The 23,954-nt window shown below is 38.2% G+C and overlaps 2 protein-coding genes across 2 annotated transcripts; one reads left to right on the top strand and one right to left on the bottom strand.

Annotated features, from left to right (window-relative positions):
• Positions 1-339: 339 nt before the first annotated feature.
• LOC139953522 (solute carrier family 45 member 3-like) lies at positions 340-10,840 on the bottom strand. The gene is made up of 4 exons (XM_071952962.1): positions 10,690-10,840; positions 6,066-7,301; positions 5,216-5,481; positions 340-4,594 (listed from the first exon to the last, which is right to left on the bottom strand). Exons 2-4 carry the CDS (start codon positions 7,204-7,206, stop codon positions 4,379-4,381), a joined length of 1,623 nt encoding a protein of 540 aa, XP_071809063.1. The 5' UTR covers positions 7,207-7,301; positions 10,690-10,840; the 3' UTR covers positions 340-4,378.
• Positions 10,841-11,573: 733 nt separating this feature from the next.
• On the top strand, positions 11,574-23,646 carry LOC139953519 (GRIP and coiled-coil domain-containing protein 1-like). Its single transcript, XM_071952959.1, has 18 exons — positions 11,574-11,699; positions 12,702-12,803; positions 13,893-14,086; positions 14,604-14,765; positions 15,192-15,281; positions 15,508-15,636; positions 15,943-15,992; positions 16,139-16,280; positions 16,843-17,024; positions 17,279-17,478; positions 18,023-18,165; positions 18,701-18,817; positions 18,993-19,073; positions 19,539-19,675; positions 20,198-20,303; positions 20,586-20,788; positions 21,214-21,343; positions 21,714-23,646. Exons 2-18 carry the CDS (start codon positions 12,719-12,721, stop codon positions 21,768-21,770), a joined length of 2,208 nt encoding a protein of 735 aa, XP_071809060.1. The 5' UTR covers positions 11,574-11,699; positions 12,702-12,718; the 3' UTR covers positions 21,771-23,646.
• Positions 23,647-23,954: the final 308 nt, after the last annotated feature.

Below are 23,954 nucleotides of genomic sequence, written 5' to 3'. Positions count from 1 at the left end.
GACATCACCACAAAATGTTTTTCTTTTTTGTGGGTGTGTCTCACACAGGCCCTTTTCGAAACCACAGCTTCGACTCCAGATTAGGCTCAGGCTAGCTTGGCCCTGCGGCTGTTTTGACAATTGCACGTGCTGGTTGTACGCGCTCAGGGCTTCATCAGACGAGAGAACAGAGCCTGAAGCCGAATCCAAACCGTGGATTCGAAAAGGGTCTAAGTTAAAAAAATAATAACAGTAACGATTACAACAACAAAACTTGACATCCAATCAGACAAGATATATGTGTATTTTTTTTTGTACAAAGTAAATGTTTTTCTTTAATATTTACTTTAACACCTGAAATCAAAAACAAGTAATAAATATCCATAAAAATAAACAAATAATATTTCTATTATACAACAAGTCTATGTTCTAAAGTAAACAAATATTATAAAAAAATAAATTTCAAATAAAATATTTTCTAACATTACAACACACATAAGTAGGATTTGAAACTTTGCATGGTGAAAATACGATATAGAAAGGTTTGCGGTAACACCATGTAATGACTATCTCTAATGAGTTGGGGTGGTTGTGAAAAGAACCGTTGGTTTCTACTCCAACGGTTGAAACCAACAGATCTTTTCACAACCACCCCAACTCATTAGAGATAGTCATTACATGGTGTTACCCCAGTCTTTCTACACAACACACATGGTTATTGTAAGAAAGAAAATATATTTTTTCTAAAATTTACTGAAACACTCAAAATTTATTACATTTGGTGAACAAAAAAACATTAACTAGAACCGATTTAATTCAACCTTTTTCTTATATCAGCCCAAACTGTGTTGAATTTACCCAGTAGGTATCGCCTTACTTGAAATACTTTTTAATATTACCAAAAAGTTTCCCTTTTTGGGTCTAGCATTTTCACACAAAAATACGTAAAATTTCTTCGGCAGTTCGTAAAACAGTTGTAACAAGATGCATAATCATATTTTTGATAAAATTCTAAACTTCATAATTTGGTTTACATTTTGGCAAATAAATGTTCACATACACTGTATAATGATCGATTGTTTCACATTAAAAAATCATAACTTTCATATTTTGATTTGAACTTAATTTAAATTTACCCCACACAAAATGTCATCACACTTTTTATATATATATTTAATTATATATGACTTTTTAACAAAAGAATCTTGCAGCACATTTCATATTTAAAACCAAAAATCAGATTTTCGTATCAGCAACAAAAAGTATGGTAACATTTAAAGGATTAGACCATTTTTTTCTAGGGGGCGAGGGGGCACTTCTGATCAATTAAAACTGTACATAGTTTCTGTTTGATTTGTTTCTTAAACAGGCCCCTCTAAACCAAGTTTGTTAAGCAGCTGGTGTGATGAGGTGGCTTTTCAGTTGGTTCTTGAATGTGTTGAAGGAAGTTTAAAATGTTCAAATAAAAAGTATAAAAAAAGGAATTTCAGTTGCCGATTATTTTTGTAAACATACTGTACATAATGCATAAAAGATACTAGCAAATATTTCTATTAACTATATTGACTGTTCTGAAGGAAATAATTCAAAAACATTGAAAGCATGCATTATTTGTTCAGAATGAACATAAAATAGATAAACCTCTATGATACCACACGGGTAAAAAATATATGTTGTACCTTGTTTTCTCTTGTTCTAAATATCATAAAATATAACAAATTTTCATTAAAAGCAAAATGTTTAAGTTTGTTGAGTAGGAAGGCAGTGTCAGTTCCCCATTTCTATACAACCAACAAGTATAAATAGACTGTCGAGTTTACATTTAAGCTCTTTTCACACGACAGCAATTTAACAAGGGTCCCTTGTTTAATTTTAGCATGGTTAAAGGCAGTGGACACTATTGGTAATTACTCAAAATATTTATTAGCATAAAACCTTTCTTGGTGACGAGTAATGGGGAGAAATTGATGGTATAAAACATTGTTAGAAACGGCTCCCTCTGAAGTGCCATAGTTTTCGAGAAAGACATAATTTTCCACGGATTTGATTTAGAGACCTCAGGTTTAGAACTTGAGGTCTCGAAATCAACCATCTTAACGCACACAACTTCGTGTGACAAGGGTGTTTTTTCTTTCATTATGATTATTATCTCGCAAGTTTGATGACCGATTGAGCTCAAATTTTCACAGGTTTGTTATTTTATGCTTATGTTGAGATACACCAACTGTGAAGGCTAGTCTTTGACAATTACCAATAGTGTCCACTGCCTATAAAACATTTTACCAAATGCAACTTGTATGAAAGGACAAAAATGTTTACACTGATTCACTGGGGACCTTGGACCATCCAAACATTTTTTGTCCTTTCACACGAAGTGGAAATTTTTAAACTTTCACAGCCTTGCTAAATTAACAAGTGACCCCTGCTAAATTACTGTCGTGTGAAAAGGGCTATATAATATATACACTTGTTGTAGTCCAATACATACAGTGATAAGTACGTTTCACACAATACAATTTTTAACGAGAGACCCTGACTAAAAACAATCACACATACATACATTATCAGTTATCACACAAGCGCTAGTAGAATATGGAAAAATATAGCGCCTCTGCGTCCCATATCCAACGAGACCGAAGGCCGAGTTGGATATGGGACGCAGACGCGCTAAATTTTCCGTATTTCCACGAGTTATCTTCAAGCAAACTTGGCCCGTAACCATAGAACACACAAGACGCAGGTAGTGATATTAGCCCGCAATATACATTTTTATCACTACTCCATTCTGCGAATCTGATTGGAGGATTAGCGCGTACTTGAAGATAAACATGTATACATATCACCATTTATATGAAGCGCCTTTTTCCTAAGGTTACAAAGCGCCTACAGAAGATGCAACAAACAAGTCCAAACTCAAGATGTAATGTCAACGTATTTAGGCTCTGAGGTGGCATCGTCCGTCTAGGACCTGGTTCGTTTTAGGCGACAAGCGTGGACGACGAAAATAGACTGCCTGGGATTTTGCCACTGAACCCTCATTTATATGTGAAAAGGAATAATTATTTGACTCGCCCGGCGGGCTAGTGAGAAAGGGTTTTCACTCGCCCGCCGCTATTTTTACTCGCATTTGGCGACCGGGCGACCGCTAATTTCGAACCCTGTAATGAAAGATTTGGCAGGTGAGATAGTTGCATTTCCAAAAGTAAACTTGAGATGACCAAGAGCTTGACTGGCAGTTTTGGAGGAAATTAGGATGAAATCCGTTTTATCCACGTTTAGTTTGAGTTTATTGGCCACCATCCAATGTTAAAAAAGAAATAGCACTTGTCCTCTCGTGTGAAAGCTATCCTTGTGAAATAATAACCAAGGGCCCTCTACAGGGTCTCAAACTTCAACAATTATTTTTTTAAACCATATCATGTAAAGTGGATCTGGAACGAATACAGTGCCATTACCAACGACCCTAGCTATGGTGGTATCATAAAACTCTCATGCAAAGAAAATTTAACTACTCAAAGAAATTATTCCGTAAAATGAACAATCACGACCTTTACCCATCTCAACTTGTCTCAATTTGTGACTTGGTATTTTAATGCTGCACCATGTTTTTGTCCGATAAATATAACTAGTAAATGTTTTAACAATACGTTTTTCAGAAGATTTCCAGTTTTTATTAACCCCTTTGCACCAAACGTCGTATGGAGATACTGCACTGTATGCCATGCCTGCCATTTTGGGGGGTCAAATTGCACTTAAAAATTTCAGCAAGCGGGGAAGTGCTAGGTGGAGTTCATGGCCTAAAGTGCACATACACTAAAATTGGCCCCCAAGCCAAATTTCATAAAGTTGCTTGAAATGAGCAGGATACCAGTCACAAATTGTACACGTGACATATGAGTGTGGCTGGTAACCATATTCTGATAAGCATAATCTTGTTGTGAACCTTGTACTTGTTGCGCTTAAACACCAATCCGACGAAAACAAATTGGTAGCCCTCTAATGACAAAAATAACAATGCGGTGTCTTTTTGTGCATAATCTAGGAGCTGAAGACACCGTAGCAAGTGACGCGAGGTACTCAACACTTGCGCACCCTGTGACGCCCAGATTGGTGTGTATGAATATTGGCCCAGCTGAATCGGGTCAAAAGGAAGAAGCAGTGTTGAAATATTTCTTTATAATGCAAACATTTTTGTGGAAGAACAATTTTGTATAGCCTCGACTATGAATTCAGTTCTCTTCATTGTCTATTATATGCAAAATGTGTATAAGTTTGAAGGTCCTTATGCCAATTAATATGGTAAAAATTTGATGCACCAAATAAGAACAAAGGACCGACAGATATTTTGACTAATTACCAACTGTGTCCAGTTACTTTAAAATTGCCTCAAGACCAATACTTAACTCTTCAGTTGTAGAATGAAGTAACAGCTGAACACGCCGCACAAACAAGAGCAGAAGATGTACGACGACGTCGTGCCAGTAAATTCCACTGCCATACCAAACAGAAATGATGACAGTACTTCGGACAGGACGTACGCACTGTCCAGAAGGGCTATGTTGGAGCCGATGCCATGCAGCCTGAAGTCTTGCAACTCTACGTCCGTGTAGTACATCTGCAAAAACGGAAAAATAAATAAAATTTGGGTCGAACAAAGAAAAAAGTGAGTGGAGCCGGACTTGCAGGTGATAACAACAAGTTCTTATTAAACGCATTTTATCAATATAAACCACAAGGGAACTGACTCGGTAACTTTTTAAATGATTTTTGGGGTTGAACAAAGAACCAACTAGAGTGGGATTCGAACCAATGACCTCAGAATTAATGTGCCGGTGCTCTACCAACTGAGCTTAGAGCTATCTAGCCCGATATCGGTGGTGTCCCTATTACAATAACCGTATCAATGCGCTGGACTACAAAGACAGTCGAGACTACATGTACTTCAAAAACAGTAGCGACTTCCTGCTTGGCGAACCAATTTTGTGGCTCACCACTGTTCACGACAACATAATTTACTTACAAAACAGAATCAGACATTAGCGAAACAATCCTGCAATCCTTTCAGCTTGAATTTTACCTTATTGCGCTTGCAGCACACATTGCCACAATGCATTTTGAGAACTAAAAATCAGTCTCAACTAGTGTCAAAGTCACGACTATGCGTCTAGTCGAGTAGTAAGTTTCACTAGTTGCCTAGGCCTAGTCGGAATAAACCCTATTATAATAGAACACTAACCTCTTTCTTCTGGTGGTAGGCCGACAACAGTGTGAACGGCAGTGAATTCGTTGTCGCACTCGCAAACCCCGTGAAGGCTACGAGTAGCATCGTCATGGAGATGTCTTCGACGACCAGCATCAGGGCAGTCATCAGCGTAAACGTCACCATGCCGAAGAAATACGTCGCGATTGGACCATACGAGATGATCAGATGGTTCAGTACAAAGGAAAACAAGGCAGATGTGATGCTCTGGAAGAGTAGTCCAACACTCGCCATTCTTATTCCTGGGGGTAAATTAATTTGAAGAAATTAGGAACTTAAACAGTATCAACAATCTGTGGAAAAATGCAGGAGTAACGTCTGCCATTCTTATTCTTGGGGGATGAATACATTTGAATGAAATTAGGAGAAACAGTATCAGCAATGGTGGCTGAGAAAAAAAATAATGAAGAAAAATGGCTCGTGGCCATAACTAAACATGAATAATTTTTTTGATCCACTCACTCTTAGTGTACTTCTAAAAAAATTGATACATTACAATCCCGGCCAAAATGCTTGGGCCACCCATTCCTAACGAATACATAAAACCATTCCCTGTGCACTTCCCACTGACAATAACCATTCTCTCCCCCATCCCCTGTCCCCCCGATCAATGTTGATTGGAACGCAGAAGACTGTGCAATCAGAACCAACATTGAAAGGGGACAGGGGGGGGGGGCCCAACGAGATATGGCCGGGATTTTAGCTACAACCTTGCTCAACAAGAAACTCAGTATTCAGCTGAAAATTGTTTCTGTATCTTTCTTTAAAATTCGATTAAGCCATAACATTACTTAATGATTTGATCTTGTGCATTAGGCTAACTCACCTTCTTCATATAATTTTCTTGGCAACGAGTTCACAGGCGATTCCGGGTTACCATGGTACATCGCTTCCCCAACATAATCAGTGAAGTACATCCTGAAGCCGATCACGGCCATACAAGTTAACAAGTTCACCAAGCAGAGCTTACGCAAAACTGCCGGCATAGTTCTCACGCTCTGTATGGTGTCAGCCAGATACAGTTTGTACGATTTTGGAACGAGATAATAAAATAAACCACAGACGAACGTTATTGGGATGTTAATAATTTGATACATAATTTGAGTTGGAAGAGAGGGGCGGCTGATTGTTCTCACGACAGGCATGCTGAGGTGGATTGAGGAAGGCGTGGTGGGTAAAAGTTTCGGGGGGATCTCTTCGCTCAGCAGTGAGTTGTTCGGCGGGTTACCGTTGAGGGTTGTTGATATCCCGTTTTGTTTGCCGTGAGGATGCGCATCTTGTGGTGGGTCCGTTGTCTGGATGCTGAGCGGCTTATCTTTAGCAATAATGAGGGAAGGTACGGCAGTGACGAGAAATAGAATAAGTAAGATTGCGAAAAGCATGTGCTCCTGTCCACCTAGGACCTGACTTAAGTATGTCTTGTTCCAATCCATGCAGAGGACAAAGTACCCAAAGCAAGAGCCAAGACTGAGCATGAAGTTGAAGACTGAGTACGCCTTGTTCAACTGATCCTCAGTCTTGCTCTGATCGGACAGGAGAGATTCGATGGGCATCAAGGCGATCTGGGAGCCAAAATCAAGAAGGATGACGGAGAAAGCGACAATCGCGAGACCCACATGCCTCCCTGGGATCCAGGTGTTCAACCTCTCTCCCAAGAGTATTCCATTTGGAAGCAGTATCAGCGCTAAAACAATACAGAGGATGACCAGGAAGATGATTGGTTTCCTCCGCCCGTAGCGACTGGTGCATTGGTCGCTCGTTGTTCCGACGCAAGGAAGAACAAAAAGCGCCAAGAGGGGACCGGTCGCCATGATGATACTCATCCACGTTTCGGAGAAGCCCGTCTCAAGGAGCATGGGAGGAAGGTAGCTGAACGCTGCTGAGACGCACAGCTCCACCCCGCACGTGAATAAATTCACCGTGACGAGGTAGGTGTAGGTGAACTGGCCAATGGTGTCCCTCTCCATGATTCTGACTTCTGGCAAAGCTCAAGGCGGTGGGTCTCGTAGTCGGTAGGGTCGCAAGGATGCAGGTGAGCCAGGACTCCACTTCCAATCCGTATCTGTAAGGAGGCATATTTTCAGACCATTAATCATCCAAAAAAATCATCAAAACTCATTCAAAACAGGAAGAGGGCTCAATTTTATTAAGCTGTTAAGCACAGCTTGCAAAATTTTCTTTGCTAAGACGAAATTAAGTTGGGCACCAGCAACAGCAATGAAGACTTAATTTAATTTGGGCTCGAAACCTTGACTCTGCTAAGCAATACTATTCTGTGCCTAATATTAACAAGAGTTTGTGCTTACAAGCTTTTACTATGATATTGGGTTCTACATCATAAAAACAATTTCTTGCAGTAAGACAACTTCTCCCCCAGAAATTGATCTACAAACAACTTCAAATTTTGCATAGTCAATTCCCGTGTATAATGTAGATCCAAAAGGCGCATTTTTGTACACAAATTTTTTTTATGTAAGCTTCAGCACATTTTTAGCCACACTCCATTGTGTGGATTTCCCCCTAAATTCAAGCCATGCTTTTAAAATACAAATTGTAACAATTTACATACATCACACAATTTCTTAAGCGAGATATTTCATCCACCGTCCAACCAAAGTTTAGTTTCACCAGCAAATAATGAATTGGAACTGAATAATAATTCTAAAACTAATGGGGTAATGTAATTAACAGTTTTCCTGTGACAGCTGTAGCGAATTAGAATACATTGGCAAATTGAAAGCCTAAACCTTTATTGATATTAATATTATAATAGCAAATATATTCATTGGACGAGCAGGTGATTATTTTAACGGAACAATTGTAACAAAAAATCAATAGACAATGTAATGTCACAGTCAGATAATGAAACAAGTCTACTTGTTGGCAACCGAACATCTATTCATAAATACCTCAGACAGTTTCGCTATTCCTATTGGTGGAGAGCGCGTCACGTGGGTGTGTATAAACCTTTGTTTATGACCGGTAAAAAGTGTTAATTCATGGGCGTGACACACGACCTTGCACCTGTTTGTATAAGACAGTTTCTTCATTCCTATTGGTCGAAAGCAACTGCTGAAACAGTTGTGCCACATAACGCGCTACGCGCTACGCGCACAGCATTCCCTTATAAGGAGTTGTTTACCCGAGGGCGGCGGAGGGCTTTACCATTTCATAGCTGGAGGGGTGTCGTGATGAAAGAAATCATTTAACAACTATAATTGTTGCGCTTATTTTACTTTTTGACCAAAAAGTGATGATGTTTTTGACAGAAAAGGTATTTGTGAATGGGAATCAAAGCGTGTTGAATCGGTTTCCAACTAGTGATTTAAACCCGCCACGGCCTGGTTCTTTATAATTTACCTCGAATCCGTATCGGTAAAGTCATCAAGAATCAGGCCTTGTTGGGATTAAACCACTAGTTGAAAACCTATTCACCACACATTTATTCCTTTATTCATAGACGCCACACTAACTATACTGAAAGTCAATAAAACATTTTTCCCGATGTTCCCTCTCCCACCCTATTTTCTGTCCTTACTCAATTTACCCTCATCTCTGATCTATTCTTCAGATGTTCCTTGTTGTATCCAAACTTTCTGTCAGTCATCTTCATTCAGGACCAGAGAAACTGATTCGTTTATTCTAATTAAGTTCTGCTAATCAAGTACTCTGCCTTTAAAGGCAGTGGACACTATTGGTAATTACTCAATTAGCATACCTTACTTGGTGACGAGTAATGGGGAGAGGTTGATGGTATAAAACATTGTGAGAAAGAAGTAATTTTCCACAAATTTGATTTCAAGACCTCAGATTTAGAATTTTAGGTCTCAAAATCAAGCATCTAAATGCACACAACTTCGTGTGACAAGGGTGTTTTTTCTTTCATTATCTTGCAACTTTGACTACCAATTGAGCTCAAATTCTCACAGGTTTGTTATTAATATGCATGTGTTGAGATACACCAAGTGAGAAGACTGGTCTTTGACAATTACCAATAGTGTCCAGTGTCTTTAAACTGCATAGACAAACAACACAATAAAACTCCAAACAATAGATGAGTAAGGCCTGTACAAACGGCAGATGGAGCAGAGCAACATTATTTGTTCACGCAACCACCATTTGTTACCATTGATTGGTGTATTTGAGTTGCCATACCACATGGTGCACTGCATTCAATTCACAACTAGTTCAGCAAACAGTTTACTGAAGTCTGCACAATGCAAAATTTAATGAATCAATACTGTGTGTAGGCCTAATTGTTTTTCTCTCTCATTCATTTGTCATTTTGGCCAGAAAGCCAGAATGTCTACTTTCATACTAGATAAGAAAATAGAATTAGCTGTTGCAAACAACTTACCAACCAAATGGACCAAGAGTATAAATGCAAAAAATAGTTAGTGGCCTGACGTTTCGACCCTAGCAGAGTCTTTCTTGAAGGCTAAAACCATACTAGATAGATAGTTGCCAACAACAGGCCCTGAATTTCATTCATGAAGGGGCACAGCTACATGTATATGAGGACGATGTAAATTTGTACAGAAACTTTGCAGAGGGCACCACAGCAATTAAGCACAGGGCACCAAGGCAATTGTTGTAGGTGTTGTGGGCTATTTTGAATTGAAGCCAGTAACAAATTACAGGCATTTTATACAGATGACTTCTGCTGACATGTTATTGTTTTTTTGTTTTTCCAGTAAGCACATTGTTTTGCGCTTTACGGTTTTTAAGTAGTAGTCCCAGCTAGCCTATTTTCTATACCATCCGCCCGAGTAACAGTTAAAAAAGCAGGACAGTTCTTTTCAGAACTGAGAGATCTCCCAATCCCCCGAACATCTACTCTGTCTATAGCAAGACAGTTCTCTAAGAACAAACTCTACCAGGCAAGTTAGATACACACATCTATGCACACATGGTGTTACCGCAAACCACCGCTGCAAACCAACTGTTGTCATGTTTGTTTGAACAACAACAACAACAACAACAACAACAACAACAACCCTAAAGATGTTTTAATTTTAGAAGAGTGAGCTGGCCTAAATAGTTCTTACTTGTTTATGTCATGTTAGTAAGTAGTAAAATACAATGTTCTGTATTGATTTAGTGTGGTTTAATAAAAAACTAAAAAATTACAAGTTTGTAAAACATTAATTAAATGAAAAGTTAAGCATGTTTATGAATTTCAGTATTTCATTTGGCAGCAGGCAGGAAAACAGGACAGACACTAGACAGGACAGGAGAACATTATTTAACAATTAGTAACTTAACATTTTAGTCGTCAGTATCCATGGTAAAATCATGAATGAATCTACCTCCATGGTCACGACACTGGTGACTGAGGTAAAACCAAATTAAAGCCGGTTTTAACTGGTTTGGAACATCCACATGCTAAGTTTTATAAACCCAGTTATGACTTTTGCCCAAATTTACACCCTTAAAACTACCAAACTTACCTCACTTTATCGTCTGCTATACACACCAACATTTTTCTTCAACATGTTCCTTCATTTTGCCATGAAAAGCTTACTTTCCTCCATATATTTATCATCGGAAGTTACATTGTGTCTGCGATGTTTTGGACACGTCGTCCGTGTGTGTGTTCTGCTGTTGCCTTCTGCAGAAGGATTTAAGATTTCTTGCCAAGTTGCAACTTTACGCCTGATTGAGAATCCACGAAACGTTATATTCAATGAATCCGTGTTCGCATATGGGTAGTTTTCGTAATTGGACCAAAGTTAAAAAAAAATCTCTGCACACGACTCTTTGGTGGCAGGTTTTTTAACTGTTTCCGGTCGAACAGTTGCTTTGCTCTATTTGGTTTACGGGCGGTATGCATGATCACTTTTTATCAATAATATAAATATAGATCAATGGCATTTATATGCATGAGGGGTTTTGGAAGTTTGAAATGGGTGTGGACGTATATCTTCCAGACCTACTACTACAGTATACGTTTACACAATTTTCATTGTGGATGTGGGGGCCGGGTGTGGTGGGAATTCGGAAGAAAACGAATGCAAAACTTTTCAGTTTGATAATTAATTTTGTTTACAATAAAAAGATGTGGTATTCTTTCGGTTGTCTCTCATACATGAGTAAACAAATTAGTTGATGAGATTTTTGAACTGACTTTTCATCCATAGTTAATTTTAGACCACAAATTCAGCCATTATAACGATTATTTCGGTCTTCACCCACAAACTAAACAATTGTGTAGACCTCCATGGAGGTAGACCTCCATTGTTTAATCCGTTTCACTTTCCATTTCCAACTTTTTTTTTTAAATAGCCGTCGGATCATGGAGAAAGGAACTAATTTCAAAAGAGGGCGCTGTTCATCATAAACAGTCTCCTGATTATCGACGGTGTAACAACCTTTTAAACCATATGACGTGGAACATTGACTTGGAAATCTCACATTTAAGTTCATCATTTCGGCCCAAAATACGTGGAGATATGAAGTTGTAAGTGCATCTGAGTTAATTGACTTTGAATAGAATAGGATTTTAATTTTAGTTCAGGTGATCTTCACCTGTTTCTAAATAAAAGTTTACATTCATTTTCAATCAGTGTTTTTTAAATAAATGATCTGTTTGTTGTTTGTATTGTGTATTTTACTATTTATTGTGTATTTGCCAATGCAAGTAACGTGAAACAAGTGTTTTGACCCTAAGCTAAACTAGGTTAAGAAGGCTTAATAGCTGAATAGTGTCAATTACTACTGGACTCGGAGATGTGTCTTGGCGTTATTTATCAGGCATGTCAGATTATGTTGAGTCCTATATTTATATAAGAAAAATTGAAATGGTGTTTTTATTTTAATTAAAATCAAACAAACTTGGAACTGCTTTGTTAGATCATACTTCATGGACACTTTCGGTAAGCAGTATTGCCCAAGGCCCCACACTTTGTGTATCACAACTTGCATATAAAATATCAAACCTGTGAAAATTTAGGCTCAATCGGTCATCAGAGTCGGGAGAAAATAACGGGAAAACCCACCCTTGTTTCCGCACGTTTCGCCGTGTCATGACATGTGTTAAAATAAATCCGTAATTCTCGATATCGAGAATTGATATTGTTTTAATGTTTTCTCAAAAAGTAAAGCATTTCATGGAATAATATATTTCAAGAGAAGTCTTTCACCATTACCTTCTGTAAACCCTGTAAGTTATTTGTAAATCTGTGAACTTTTATTTCTTTCTTTCCGAAAGAGTCCACTGGCTTTAAGCAGAAAATATTGCTTGAAAATGTTATGCTAAGCGAAAATGGAAATGATACCAGTCACAACAATGCTTGGCTGATGTGGTAAGCTAAATATAATTTTTTTTTACAAGCGGCTTTAGCTGCTGTGTTCTGCTAAGCAGCTCTATCTACTGATTAATTGGTTCAAATGTTGGGAACAACCAATTCATATTCTAGAATATATGACAATTCTGTAACCAAATTATCCTTTTTTTCTTCAGGTAAAAAGATTCAAAGGATGGACAGAGGAACTCGGAAAGATTTGTTAGAAACGATAGAGAAGCAGAAGGATCAACTGGGTCGATACGAAGGCAGACTTAGAGGTTGGTTAGGCCATGAGAAACAACAGAATACACAGGCAACTCTTGTTAAAACAAGAGCCCAATTTCATAGAGCTGCTAAGCACACAAAATTGCTTAGCATGAAATTTCTTCCTTGATAAAAACAGGATTGCCAACCAAATTTCAATTTGTTGTATTTTCCATGTTACTGGTATTCAGCTGTTGTTTGCTTATCCTGAAAATCACATGAATATTTGGTTGGTAATCCTGTTTTTATCAAGGAAGAAATTTCATGCTAAGCAAATTTGTGTGCTTAGCAGCTCTATGAAATTGGGCCAAGGTGGCTGGGACTGGTCAAATAAATAAGAAAACAGCAAAACTAAGAAACACAGCAGAAATTAGACTTGGGACTTCAGAATGTACTCTTGTAATTATTTATAAGAAGAACCTCCGTATAACAGGAGCGTTGTTAAACAGGAACATAAAAGGACAGCAAAACAAAGATATATGTAGCACTGTATACTCAGTACTTTCCCTGTGTCCTGTGAAAAAATCACAGGCATTTTACTCGGGTGGGATTCGAACCCACGACCTTTGCAATTCTAGAGCAGTGTGGTAAAAACCAAAAATTAATATTCTTTATCCCCGATGCAAATTTAACATCTATTAAAACAAAGATACTCAAAGCAGAGAGATTTAGGATTTTGGAATGTACTCTTTATTATAAGCAGAATCTTTTTTAAACAATGCACTTTATAACGAGAGCGAACTGTAGTTGTTTATCAACCTTCGTTACTTTAATTTAAACATGTAGTGTAGCAACTCCAAAACTCTCACTTCTCCAACAGAGAAATATGAATTGACTTTTTGCTCGTCAATTAAATCGCTGTAGCCAAACTATGCCATTGCGATTTAATGACGTTGACAGTATTTTTTGCATAGTATTGGGATCGGTTGTAGTATGAACTTTATATAATCAATGAGCTTTGAGACTGAAACTAACAATTTTTTTCTCCTTGTGATTTTTTTCTCCTTGCTGATAACCTTTTGTACTTTGTCTTTCATCAAAACCTGATCAAGTGGTCTATTATTTAATATTGTAACTAGTCTATTTTTTTCCTTGCACTCAAGATGTCGTCCAGGCCTACAAGAGCCTGAGTAAAGAGAAGGAAGCTCTGGAGGCAAGCGTCCAAGCCTTGAGTAATGCACCCCCTCAGAGATTGGGAGGCGCATCCCAAGGATCCAAGCCCCAGGGGCAGAAGAAAGATGGAGAAGAAGGGAAAGAGGAGGAGGGAGGCGGCGAACCGAAAGGTACCAAAGATGAGGTACGTGTAGAGACCTTGCATTTAAACATTGTGGCGGCGTATCATGGCCAACAGTCCAACCGTCGATTTTACCAAACTCTTCCTATCTTAGGACTTATGACAAGTTAAGTTCTGTATCCTCAGACAAAAGGATGCGCAATGAACTCAGTACCTAACTCAAGATAGGATAAATCCTGTGTTTAGTAAAATCAACTGCAGGGCTCAACTTTCCTATAAGCACAAAAAAATGCTAAGCACATAATAGTAATGCTTAACAGAAACAGGTTATGGGAGTTGAGGCATTGCAGCTCATTAGACCCAAGCTCTAGCGTGTGGGTTTGAATCCCAGTCATGAGACTTGTGCACTTGAGCAAGGCACTTGACCATATATGCTTCAGAAAAAACTGGGAAAGTAGCGCGGTGTTAATCGGTCAGACAGTAGGAGGGTTGACCATGTGCTGTGAAGATGCTTCAATCTGTGCTTCATTTTTGAGAAATTTCTTGTGAGTATTTGTTTTTTTCTTTTTACAATTTTTAGGGTAAAGATGGCTCAGATACAGAATCAATGGAGAAAGAAGATCACGTCAACTACCAGCAGCTTAAGGACCAACTGAGCACGCTCACAACCGCCCTAGCAACGGTTACCGGACAGAAATCCAAGATGGAGGCAAGCTTCCAAGCAGACAAGAAGAAGCTTAGGGTAGGAATGCTGTTTTGAAGATTTATTGTTTTATTTTATGTTTTTATTGGTTCATTGATTAATTCATTGACAAAATTATTGTTGATTAGTTACTTGATTTAAATATTTATTGATTTATTCATGGTTGGTGACTATTGATTATTCACAAATTTATTTAGGTTGATTATTTATAGTTGATTTTTTTTTTGTGTGAATGGTTTATTGATTTTTTTGTTTAGGATTGATTGTATTTTGATCTATTGATTGAAAGATTTATTGGGTTTGTTTTACTTCAAGATTTCTTAGTTTACTGATTTATGGATTAAAAGTTTTATTGACTTCTGAATTTATTGACTGAATCTGTTGACCTATTTGTAGAAATTAATTGTCAAATAATCCCACTCAAGTCAAATTTATTTATTTGCTGACAATTTTCTTGGTCTGCAGCAAGAATATGAAGAGTCTTTAAGAAGTCAACAAGAAGGAAGGGAGCAATTTGAAGAAACCAAAACCAGACTTCAGGAGCAAATCAACGAGGTAAGACATGAGCAGTCTGAAAGGCAACACTGAAACAAGTCAAGTCAAGACAAAATGTTTCCCATAAAATATTATAATATAGCGACATTTGTAAAGCACTATGCCTCTAAGCGCATAAACAGATCAATAAAATATACAGAGAATGAAAGATAGGTAACAAGTAAGCAGCTTCAAACAAATGAGTTTTAAACAGCGACTTAAAACGATTTTGTTTTTGTACTTGCAGTTCCGGAACAAGTTGAGGCTCCAACAGCAAGAACGAGAAGCTGAACAAGTCAACCATGCCGTGATGATCAGAGAGTTACAAACGCTGTTGACTCGAGAGAGGAGTGATAAAGAGCTATTGGAGAACAAGGTAAATATATTAGACAGACAAGCAGACAGGTTGTTAGATTAATAGACAAACAGACAGGTCATTAGCATGATAAACAAACAGACCATGTGTTGAAGGGAGGGAGAAGTGATAAAGAACTATTGGAGAACAAGGTGGGACAGATAACTACATTAGACAGACAAACAGACAGACAGATACATACATTAGACAGACAGACTGACAAGTCATTAGGTTGATAGACAAACAGACTAGGTGATGATCAGATATTTACAAGCTCTGTTGACTCGAGAGAGGAGTTTATTTATTTCAATTTTTGTTTTCTTGCAGTTGAGTGACTTGGAAGATGGATTAGCGATTGCGCAATCACAGCCGGACAAGTAAGCCAGTCTTATTCTACTTCCCAATGTATTCGCTAGCATTGTAACTAGGATGATGTGCACTGTATAATTGATCTTGTTCCATGATAAATGATCCTACCACCCATTTCAATTTGGTTATTTTCTGCTCCCCTTTTTTTGCAAAGGTCTGCAGCATATGAAGAACATGTGAAGCGTTTGACTAAAGATCTTGAGATCTTCAAAACTCAGTTGAGAACGGCCGAAGAGAAAGCTTCACGACCCTCCCCACTTCTCCTACAACTCCAGAAGGAAATGGCCGAGATGAAGGTACGTCTGTCCTGGCCATGCGTGGCCCCTGTGGCTTCTTTCAATGTTGGCTCTCGTTGCACGGTCTTATGCCTTCCAACAGGAAATTATTATGGTAACGTTGCAAATGGTTGGCCCACGCATTTTGGCATTTTGAAACTCTGAATATAACTTCTGATTTGGAAACCGTGATCGCTGTAATCCAGTTCCATGCATCTGGTCGATCCCGTCTGCGACCCTGCTAGGATGGTACACTGCCGTCAGAACAAAGGTCCAAGAACACTAACACGCACAAAGACTTCACGAAAACTGTGGAACAACATACCATCTCATATCAGGTCAATGGACACTGTTTGGTCATTCAAAAACAACTTGAAAAGTCGCCTGTTTCCACCTGCTCTCTAAATGTATTTGATTTCATTGTTTGTTGCTGAGCGCCATGATCTACAATCCTGGCCATATCTCGTTGGGCCCCCCTGCTGTATATAACACGAGGAAAGGGTGGCCTAAGCATTTTGGGCCGGGATTGTAGATGGATTGGCGCTAAAGAAATCCTGTTATTCGTCTTCTTCTTATTATGTAGGCACAGCATCGGATACAAGTGGAAGCAGAACAGTTGAAGGCGAAGGAGTCGAGAGAGATCTTAAAGCGGCTCCGGGAAGCTGAAGAGGAGAGAGTCGCTACCCTGGAGAGTAAACTCGCTGAGTTGTCGGAGGTTGTCGGAAGTTATGATCGAGTTAAACAACAAGATCTGCAAGCTATACAGTATGTGGGTTTTAATAATAATAACAGTAATAAAAGTGGCTTCTTATATAGCGCTCAGGTCCGTAACTCACAGACGCTCACAGAGCACTTAATCATTATTATCCTGGTCACTAGGCCATTTTATTTCATTCCTTTTAAACCCATCTCAGCTCCCTTGGAATTATTCAACCTGTGCTGCCAAATAAATAGAGCACTAAGCTAAATCAACTCCTCATATATTTGTATTTCTTACACTTTATTATTTTGGCTTGCAGACGATTAAAAGAGCGCATCGTTCAACTTGATCTTGAAAACACGGCCCTAGCCAAAGCGGTCAACAAATTTCAGAGCAATCAACCAGAAGAGATTACCAACCCAGACGCAACGGTGTCCGAACTGACGGAGAAAATCCTTAACTTGAAAGGACTTCTGAAGCTGGCCAGTCAGAAGTCTGAAAAACCTGTTGACATAGATGGTAAGGCCACATGGCTTCATCGCCCGTCATTATGTGCTGAAGTATACACCAATTTTCTCATGTCTTTGTGCACAAAAATAGGCACAGGTACACAGCAGCAAGTGGCGCACGGTGCCCAATACTTGCGTTCCTGGATTGGTGTATGGGACGTCCTTCAGCGTGAGTTGTAGCAATAGCTATAGCCAACAAATTCAGATCCATCTATGAAAAATCATCACCGCTGCATTCTGATGGTTTTTGTTCAGTACGGGAAAACGCCGTTCAAGTTTCACTCACAAAAACTCAAAAACTACACATCCTTTCACCAGTTGGTGTGTTTACATTAAATTACTTGGGTCATTAAACTTTATAGATGAAGGGTCAAATCTGCCTGGGGCAGGTCATACAGTGCCTTACTTGTCTGTGCATAATCCAAATAGGTCCACTTTTCGCAAAAGGAATTACATAGAGATGACAGGTGTTAGTTGTCAGATGAAAGGAATGTTTTATTCTAACCTCTTTCTTTAGTCTGTTGCCTAATCTTCTTTTTCATTACTCTCCATAGATTTGTGTAACATTGAAGACCATGCAAGTCTAGAGGGCCACCCTAATCATAGGTCTTGCCAGCAAGAGTTGAAACAGTTGAAGGATGAGTTTGAGCGATACAAGCTTAGGGCTCAGGGCGTCTTGAAGAATAAAACAGTCAAGGTTGGTCTTGTTCCCTGTGTGCTTTTAGGTATTGTTGTATGGGTTAAATGGCACTAGTATTTATTTCAACTGTGAGCAAGTATCAATTTGACTCCATGCCCTGAAGTAATTCATAATGGTTAGGAAGAGGGTGGTATGAGTGCATTTGACTAAAGTGGCCTATGTTTTAAAGCCATTATACAGTTTTAAAGTTCACAGATTTACAAATAACTTATAAGGTTTACAGAAGGTAATGGTAAAAGACTTCTCTTGAAATATTATTAAAACAATTATCAATTCTCGACTACGAGAATTACGGATTTATAGTAAACACAAGTCATGACGTGGCGAAACGTGCGAAAACAAGGGTGGGTTTTCCCGTTTTCTCCCGACTCCGATGTCCAATTGAGCCTAAATTTCCACAGGTTTGTTATTTTATATATAAGTTGTGATACACGAAGTGTGGGCCTTGGACAATACTGTTTAAAGTGTCCAATGTCTTTAAGGAAGAGAGGGTATGAGTGTAGTGTACTAAAACCACATGTTTTTTTGGTAGGATACATCCAGTAATAAGGAGATTGAGGCATTGCAGAACCAGGTTAGTGAGATGAGGGAACGCATCTCAATTTTACGACAACAACTCGACGACGAAGAGGCCAACCACAAACAAACGGTACATGTTCTAAAATAGCACTTACTGAAACAAGAATTTGTAATTGCCAAAACATTGCATTTCCCCCCCCCCCCCAAAAAAAGGTTACTTCCAAATTCACTCCTCCAAAAACAGCTGTTCAACCATTTTCAAGTATCGAGTAAACTAAAGCTTTGTTTTTTTCTCTTTTCTTTAGGTGACAAATTACGAGGACAAGATTTTCAAATTGAAGGAGCAACATCGCACAGCCTTAAGTCAAGCAGAATCAGAGTATAAGGTAGTTCATTAATCGATAAGTCAATGTTACTGCGACTGTGACGCTTAGAAATCCAAAGAAGTTCTGTTTTCAAATTTCCTTTTTTGCCACTGTTTAAACCAACCTGTAAACCTTGTCACATGATATTCTGATTACATTTTCAAATATTAGTCAAAAGGCCTTCCCCTCCCCTCCCCCCCCCCCCAACCCAACAAAAAAGGAATGGACCTCACTTGTGTATGTACATCCAAATCCACAAATGTATGTCTTAGTTTTCAGAAAGAAAACAAATTGTTGCATGACATTTTTTTTTATTAAACCGCAAGATACAAATTTTCTTGTGCTCTTCATTGTCACGATTTTTCTCCAGATTTTCATTTGCGGCAAAATTTGCATTTTTACATGATAAAAATTGAAACTCAAAAGATTACATTTTTTTACCATAGTAACCTGTTGTTTTTCTGGTATCTGTTTTTGCGACTTTAGCACAGAGCAGCCGATATGGAGCAGCAGATCCATCGGCAACGAGACCGAACGATGGCGCTACTTGCTGAGAAAGCTCAAGAGATTGACTTGCTACGACAACAACTCAACAACCGATTTGGTGGGACTACCATGGAAAGGTATATGCATTCCCAATGGGGTCTGGGTGCAAGACAAGCATACACTCAAGGGTAGTCAATCACTGTCAAACTCAGATCTCTATCTCAGGTTTCCAAGGCTTAGTACTAAAACCTGCACAAGAAGAGTCCAGTTTGAACATAGAGTTATATATAAGAACTAGAGGACGCACTGGTGATGCTTCTTGCACAAACGCGGCAGGACCGCAAGGAGACACGAGCGCCATTCTGCACACGCGTTGAATATAAAGAATACAATGGAGTTTGTGTTTATTGAAAACTGACGCGATGCTGTTTTGTCAACTTACAAATGGCCGCACAAACACACGCTAAGCAATGCCTGTTTGTTCAACTTAGAAAATGGCCGCCTGGGCGCATACAGGGCGCGTATATAGGCCAGTGCGCCCTCTAGTTCTTGTATATAACTCTATGAGTTTGAAGGTCACTGCTATTGTCATTGACCAAAGACACCACTCAAAATAAAAGATTTTTAATATTGTTTATATATATATATATTATTTTTAGTGACTACAGTTTGTCCCGACAGACTTCTAGTGACGTCTTCACAGACGATGAAGACAAGCCCAGGTCCGAAGCAGCAGAAACAGTCTCACAACTCCAGGTGTCCATGGTAAAACATTTTTTTTTTAAAGAAATTCAACTTCAATCACTGAAAGTGCACTCTTTCTCCTGAAGACACTTGAGCATAACAAACGAAATGTTGAGAACTTACACCATCGGTTCTTTCATGGACAACGTGTTAAGGCCAATTTTTTCTTTAAGTTTATTCTATCAAACCGCCTATCACATCCCTGTTAGAAAGAATTTTGAATGCCATTTTTCTTTGATGTTCTTATTTCAGGGTAGAGTAAAAAAAATGTGAAATTAATCTGAAGTATGTCATTGCCTACAGGTTCAGAGTAATAACCCATCCTTGCTCCACTTTGCCGAGGAGCGCGCCCGACGCGAGGTTGAGCTCTCTACGATAAAGAAACAGAAACAGCAGGTAGAGGGTGCTCTACGCCAACTGCAGGAGAAACACGCAATGGCTGTTCAGCTTCACGAGGAGCAGTTGGACGAGTTGAGGGACGAGGCAGAAAGGTGGAAAAGGAACAGGTGCGTCTTTTAGTCAAGGCCCCCGTGTCCATAAGTGATCGAAATACTTAAACATGTAGATGGTAAAAGGATCCAGACTAATTTGTTGCCATTTTATTATTCTATATTTCTTGTAATGAAACCAAGGATGCCTGTTGTAGTGATTTTTATCACTGTAGCTTGCAAGCCTGAGGAAACCTGTGCTTGCTATGTGAACCAGACACTGGGGTTTAGTTAACCGCTATTCTTTCATGATAAACAGAACCAAACAATTACTCTGAAGTCCACTCCTCATCTATAAACTCCATTTACCAAAAGCTCACCAACATGTAAAAGCAATTTTTTGAAATCCATACAAACTCCCCCAATGACATTATAGTTCTAAGCCCAAAATGTTCCTTCGAACAATCAATATTGTTTGCATATTTTGATTGTGTCTACTCCAGGTCTAGGGAAGGAACAAACTTGGAGTACTTGAAGAACGTGGTACTGTGTTACCTACAGACAGAGAGCCACTCCAAAAGACAACAGATGTTCAGTGCTATATCAACCATCTTGCAGTTTACACGTAGAGAGGTAAAGGTCTTCTACACTTTAAAACCACAATTCTTTTCAGAAAATTACGTATGTTTGTTCTACTTTTTTGAAGGGTTTGGATACTTTTTGTACAACAAAACACAAACATGTGTACTGTGGTAATCATTGCACAAGATTATATTGTAGGCTGGCATAGGGTATATCCTTTAAAACCACAGATGATTATATTGAATGGTCAGACAGTAGGAGGGTTGACTGTGAACTGTGGTATTTATGACACGATCATATTGCAGGCTGTCATAGTATATATCTTATTCAAAAACATTGTCATTGATCAAACAGTAACACAATGAGTAATAAAAGATCAATGACAAATATTTTGTTTCTGTTTTATTTCTATTTTGTACAGAAAGAAGGCGTTCTGAAGAAACAAGGCGCATCCTGGTGGGGATATGGGACCACATAACCCTCCAAATTATTATTCATCTTAAATAAATTAATATATTTTTTTTATCATATTAATAACGGTTAATGGTACCAAAAAGCTAAACTTTGGGGCGTATTTATGTTGATCTTTTGCTAAGCCTTTTGTTAGTGCAAAATCAAGATAGGAAGGAACGATCAAAAACAAAACTTGCGGGAACCATTTTGTGTAAAATCTCTTTTTTTAAGAGTGTTGGCTCTGAAATGTGGTTTTAACATTTCGAACAGTATACTCTGCTTATTTCAGGAGAAAGAATATTCTGGCTTTCTCCTGAAGATGAGCAGAGTGTACTGTTCGAAATATCAAAACCACAACGGCTTTGTCTCCAAAAGAGATTTGCACCTGCAAGCTTATTAATTATAGTTAATTCATATCTTATTTTTCCCACACCAAGCACAACTGCAAACACCACATTGTATCGCTAAAAAAATAGCCGCCTCTTTTGTCATTCAATAGCATAAATGTGACACCCATGCCAAAATAATAATTTAGAAATCTGGCACTTTGTTAAAAAAAGTAAAATGGAAGTTTTTATTTATGGCACCAAGAGACATTGTTTAAGCACCGGGCATCTGTTTTTTAATTATAAAATAACTTGTTATGTTTTTGCGGCAACACAACCAAATTTACTCAAACAAAATCTGCATAATGTTTGTGTGCCAATAGAATTCGCCTTTCATATCAAGTTAGAAACCACAAGGGAAACTAACTTAATATTTGAAATAAAAAAGTGTCATACACTGTAAAGAGTAAATCTTTCAAAGACGAGGGTTTACTTTGGGTAAATGTCATATACTAGTATCCTCACTCGGTCTATCCCAAATGAATGACAAAACAAATCTGTGAAAATGTGGGTTTAATTGGCCATCAAAGTTGCAAGAAAACACAGAGCTTGCATCTTTTTTAAACAAAAGCAAGGGTTTAATTTTTGGTAATTGTCAAAGATAAGTGTTCTCATTTGCTGTATCCCCAATGCATAAAATAAAGAATCTGTCATAATTTGGGATCAATTGGCCCTCAATTTGCAGGAAAAGAAAAAGACAAAAACACCATTTTTGCAAACAATTGTGTGCTCTCAGATGCCTTCTCAGAACCAAAATTTTGGGGTGAACAACACCAGTCTACCAAAACTAAATAATTCCAAAGGGAGTTGTTTCTCACATTGTTTTATACTAGCAACAGCTCTACAGTGCTCGGTACTGAGTATGTTTTAAAGCCATTATACACTTTCGGTAAACAGTATTGTCCAAGTCCCACACTTCGTGTATCACAACTTATATATAAAATAACAATCCTGTGGAAATTTAGGCTCAATCGGACATCGGAGTCGGGAGAAAATAACGGGAAAACCCACTCCTGTTTTCGCGCGTTTCGCCGTGTCATGACATGTGTTTATAACAACTCCGTAATTCTCGTTAACGAGAATTTATATTGTTTTACCGTTTTCTCAAAAAGTAAAGCATTTCATGGACTAATATTTCAAGAGAAGTCTTTCACCATTACCTTCTGTAAACCCTGTAAATTATTTGTAAATCTGTGAACTTTTTTTTTTTTTTTCTGTACCGAAAGGGTCCAATGGCTTTAATGCTCAAACTTGAAGAGTTATTACCAAAAGTACACATGCCTTTAAGTCTTTGGAAATTGTATTTGAATTATGTGCTCTTTAGTACCCTAACTGAACTCCCTGCAGAACAGAAACATAGTGTATGTTTTAGGAGTTGGCAATTTTAATTTTGGGGAAAGATTTTAAATGGCGTCTTCCTATTTTTATTAAGCACATTATTTTAATCGCATTATGAAATATTTATGTTGATGATCATAATAAAGGTTAAGGTTATACGAAAAAGAAACGGCTTGTTCATTTTTTTCTTCAATCATATTGTTGGATTCGAACTGAAACTTTATTTATTCTAAAGTTAAGTAGGGTTTGAAACTTTGCATGGTAGAAATACCGCAAACCTTTTCATATCGTTGATTCTAAAGTTCATACTAGCACCAACCCTCCAGAGCCAAGTTTCCATCTGAAAGCTCACCAATTATAAAGTTCATACCAGTACCAATCCTCTAGAGCCAAGTTTCCATCTGAAAGCTCACTAATTCTAAAGTTCATACCAGTACCAATCCTCTAGAGCTAAGTTTCCATCTGAAAGCTCACTCGATTATAAA

The sequence above is a fragment of the Asterias amurensis genome, chromosome 22 (genome assembly GCF_032118995.1).
Source record: "Asterias amurensis chromosome 22, ASM3211899v1".
Lineage (NCBI taxonomy): Eukaryota > Metazoa > Echinodermata > Asteroidea > Forcipulatida > Asteriidae > Asterias > Asterias amurensis.
This window is presented reverse-complemented; position numbering and strand designations above follow the sequence as displayed.

Bases quoted from the DNA above. Each gene is read 5' to 3' on its own strand.
- LOC139953522 (XM_071952962.1), bottom strand. From the start codon at position 7,206: ATGGAGAGGGACACCATTGGCCAGTTCACCTACACCTACCTCGTCACG. The intron at 5,482-6,065 runs GTGAGTTAGCCT...ATTTACCCCCAG, and splicing joins AAGAAAATTATATGAAGAAG to GAATAAGAATGGCGAGTGTT. The intron at 4,595-5,215 runs GTTAGTGTTCTA...CCGTTTTTGCAG, and splicing joins CCTACCACCAGAAGAAAGAG to ATGTACTACACGGACGTAGA.
- LOC139953519 (XM_071952959.1), top strand. From the start codon at position 12,719: ATGGACAGAGGAACTCGGAAAGATTTGTTAGAAACGATAGAGAAGCAG. The intron at 19,074-19,538 runs GTAGTTCATTAA...TTGCGACTTTAG, and splicing joins AAGCAGAATCAGAGTATAAG to CACAGAGCAGCCGATATGGA. The intron at 19,676-20,197 runs GTATATGCATTC...TATTATTTTTAG, and splicing joins GGTGGGACTACCATGGAAAG to TGACTACAGTTTGTCCCGAC.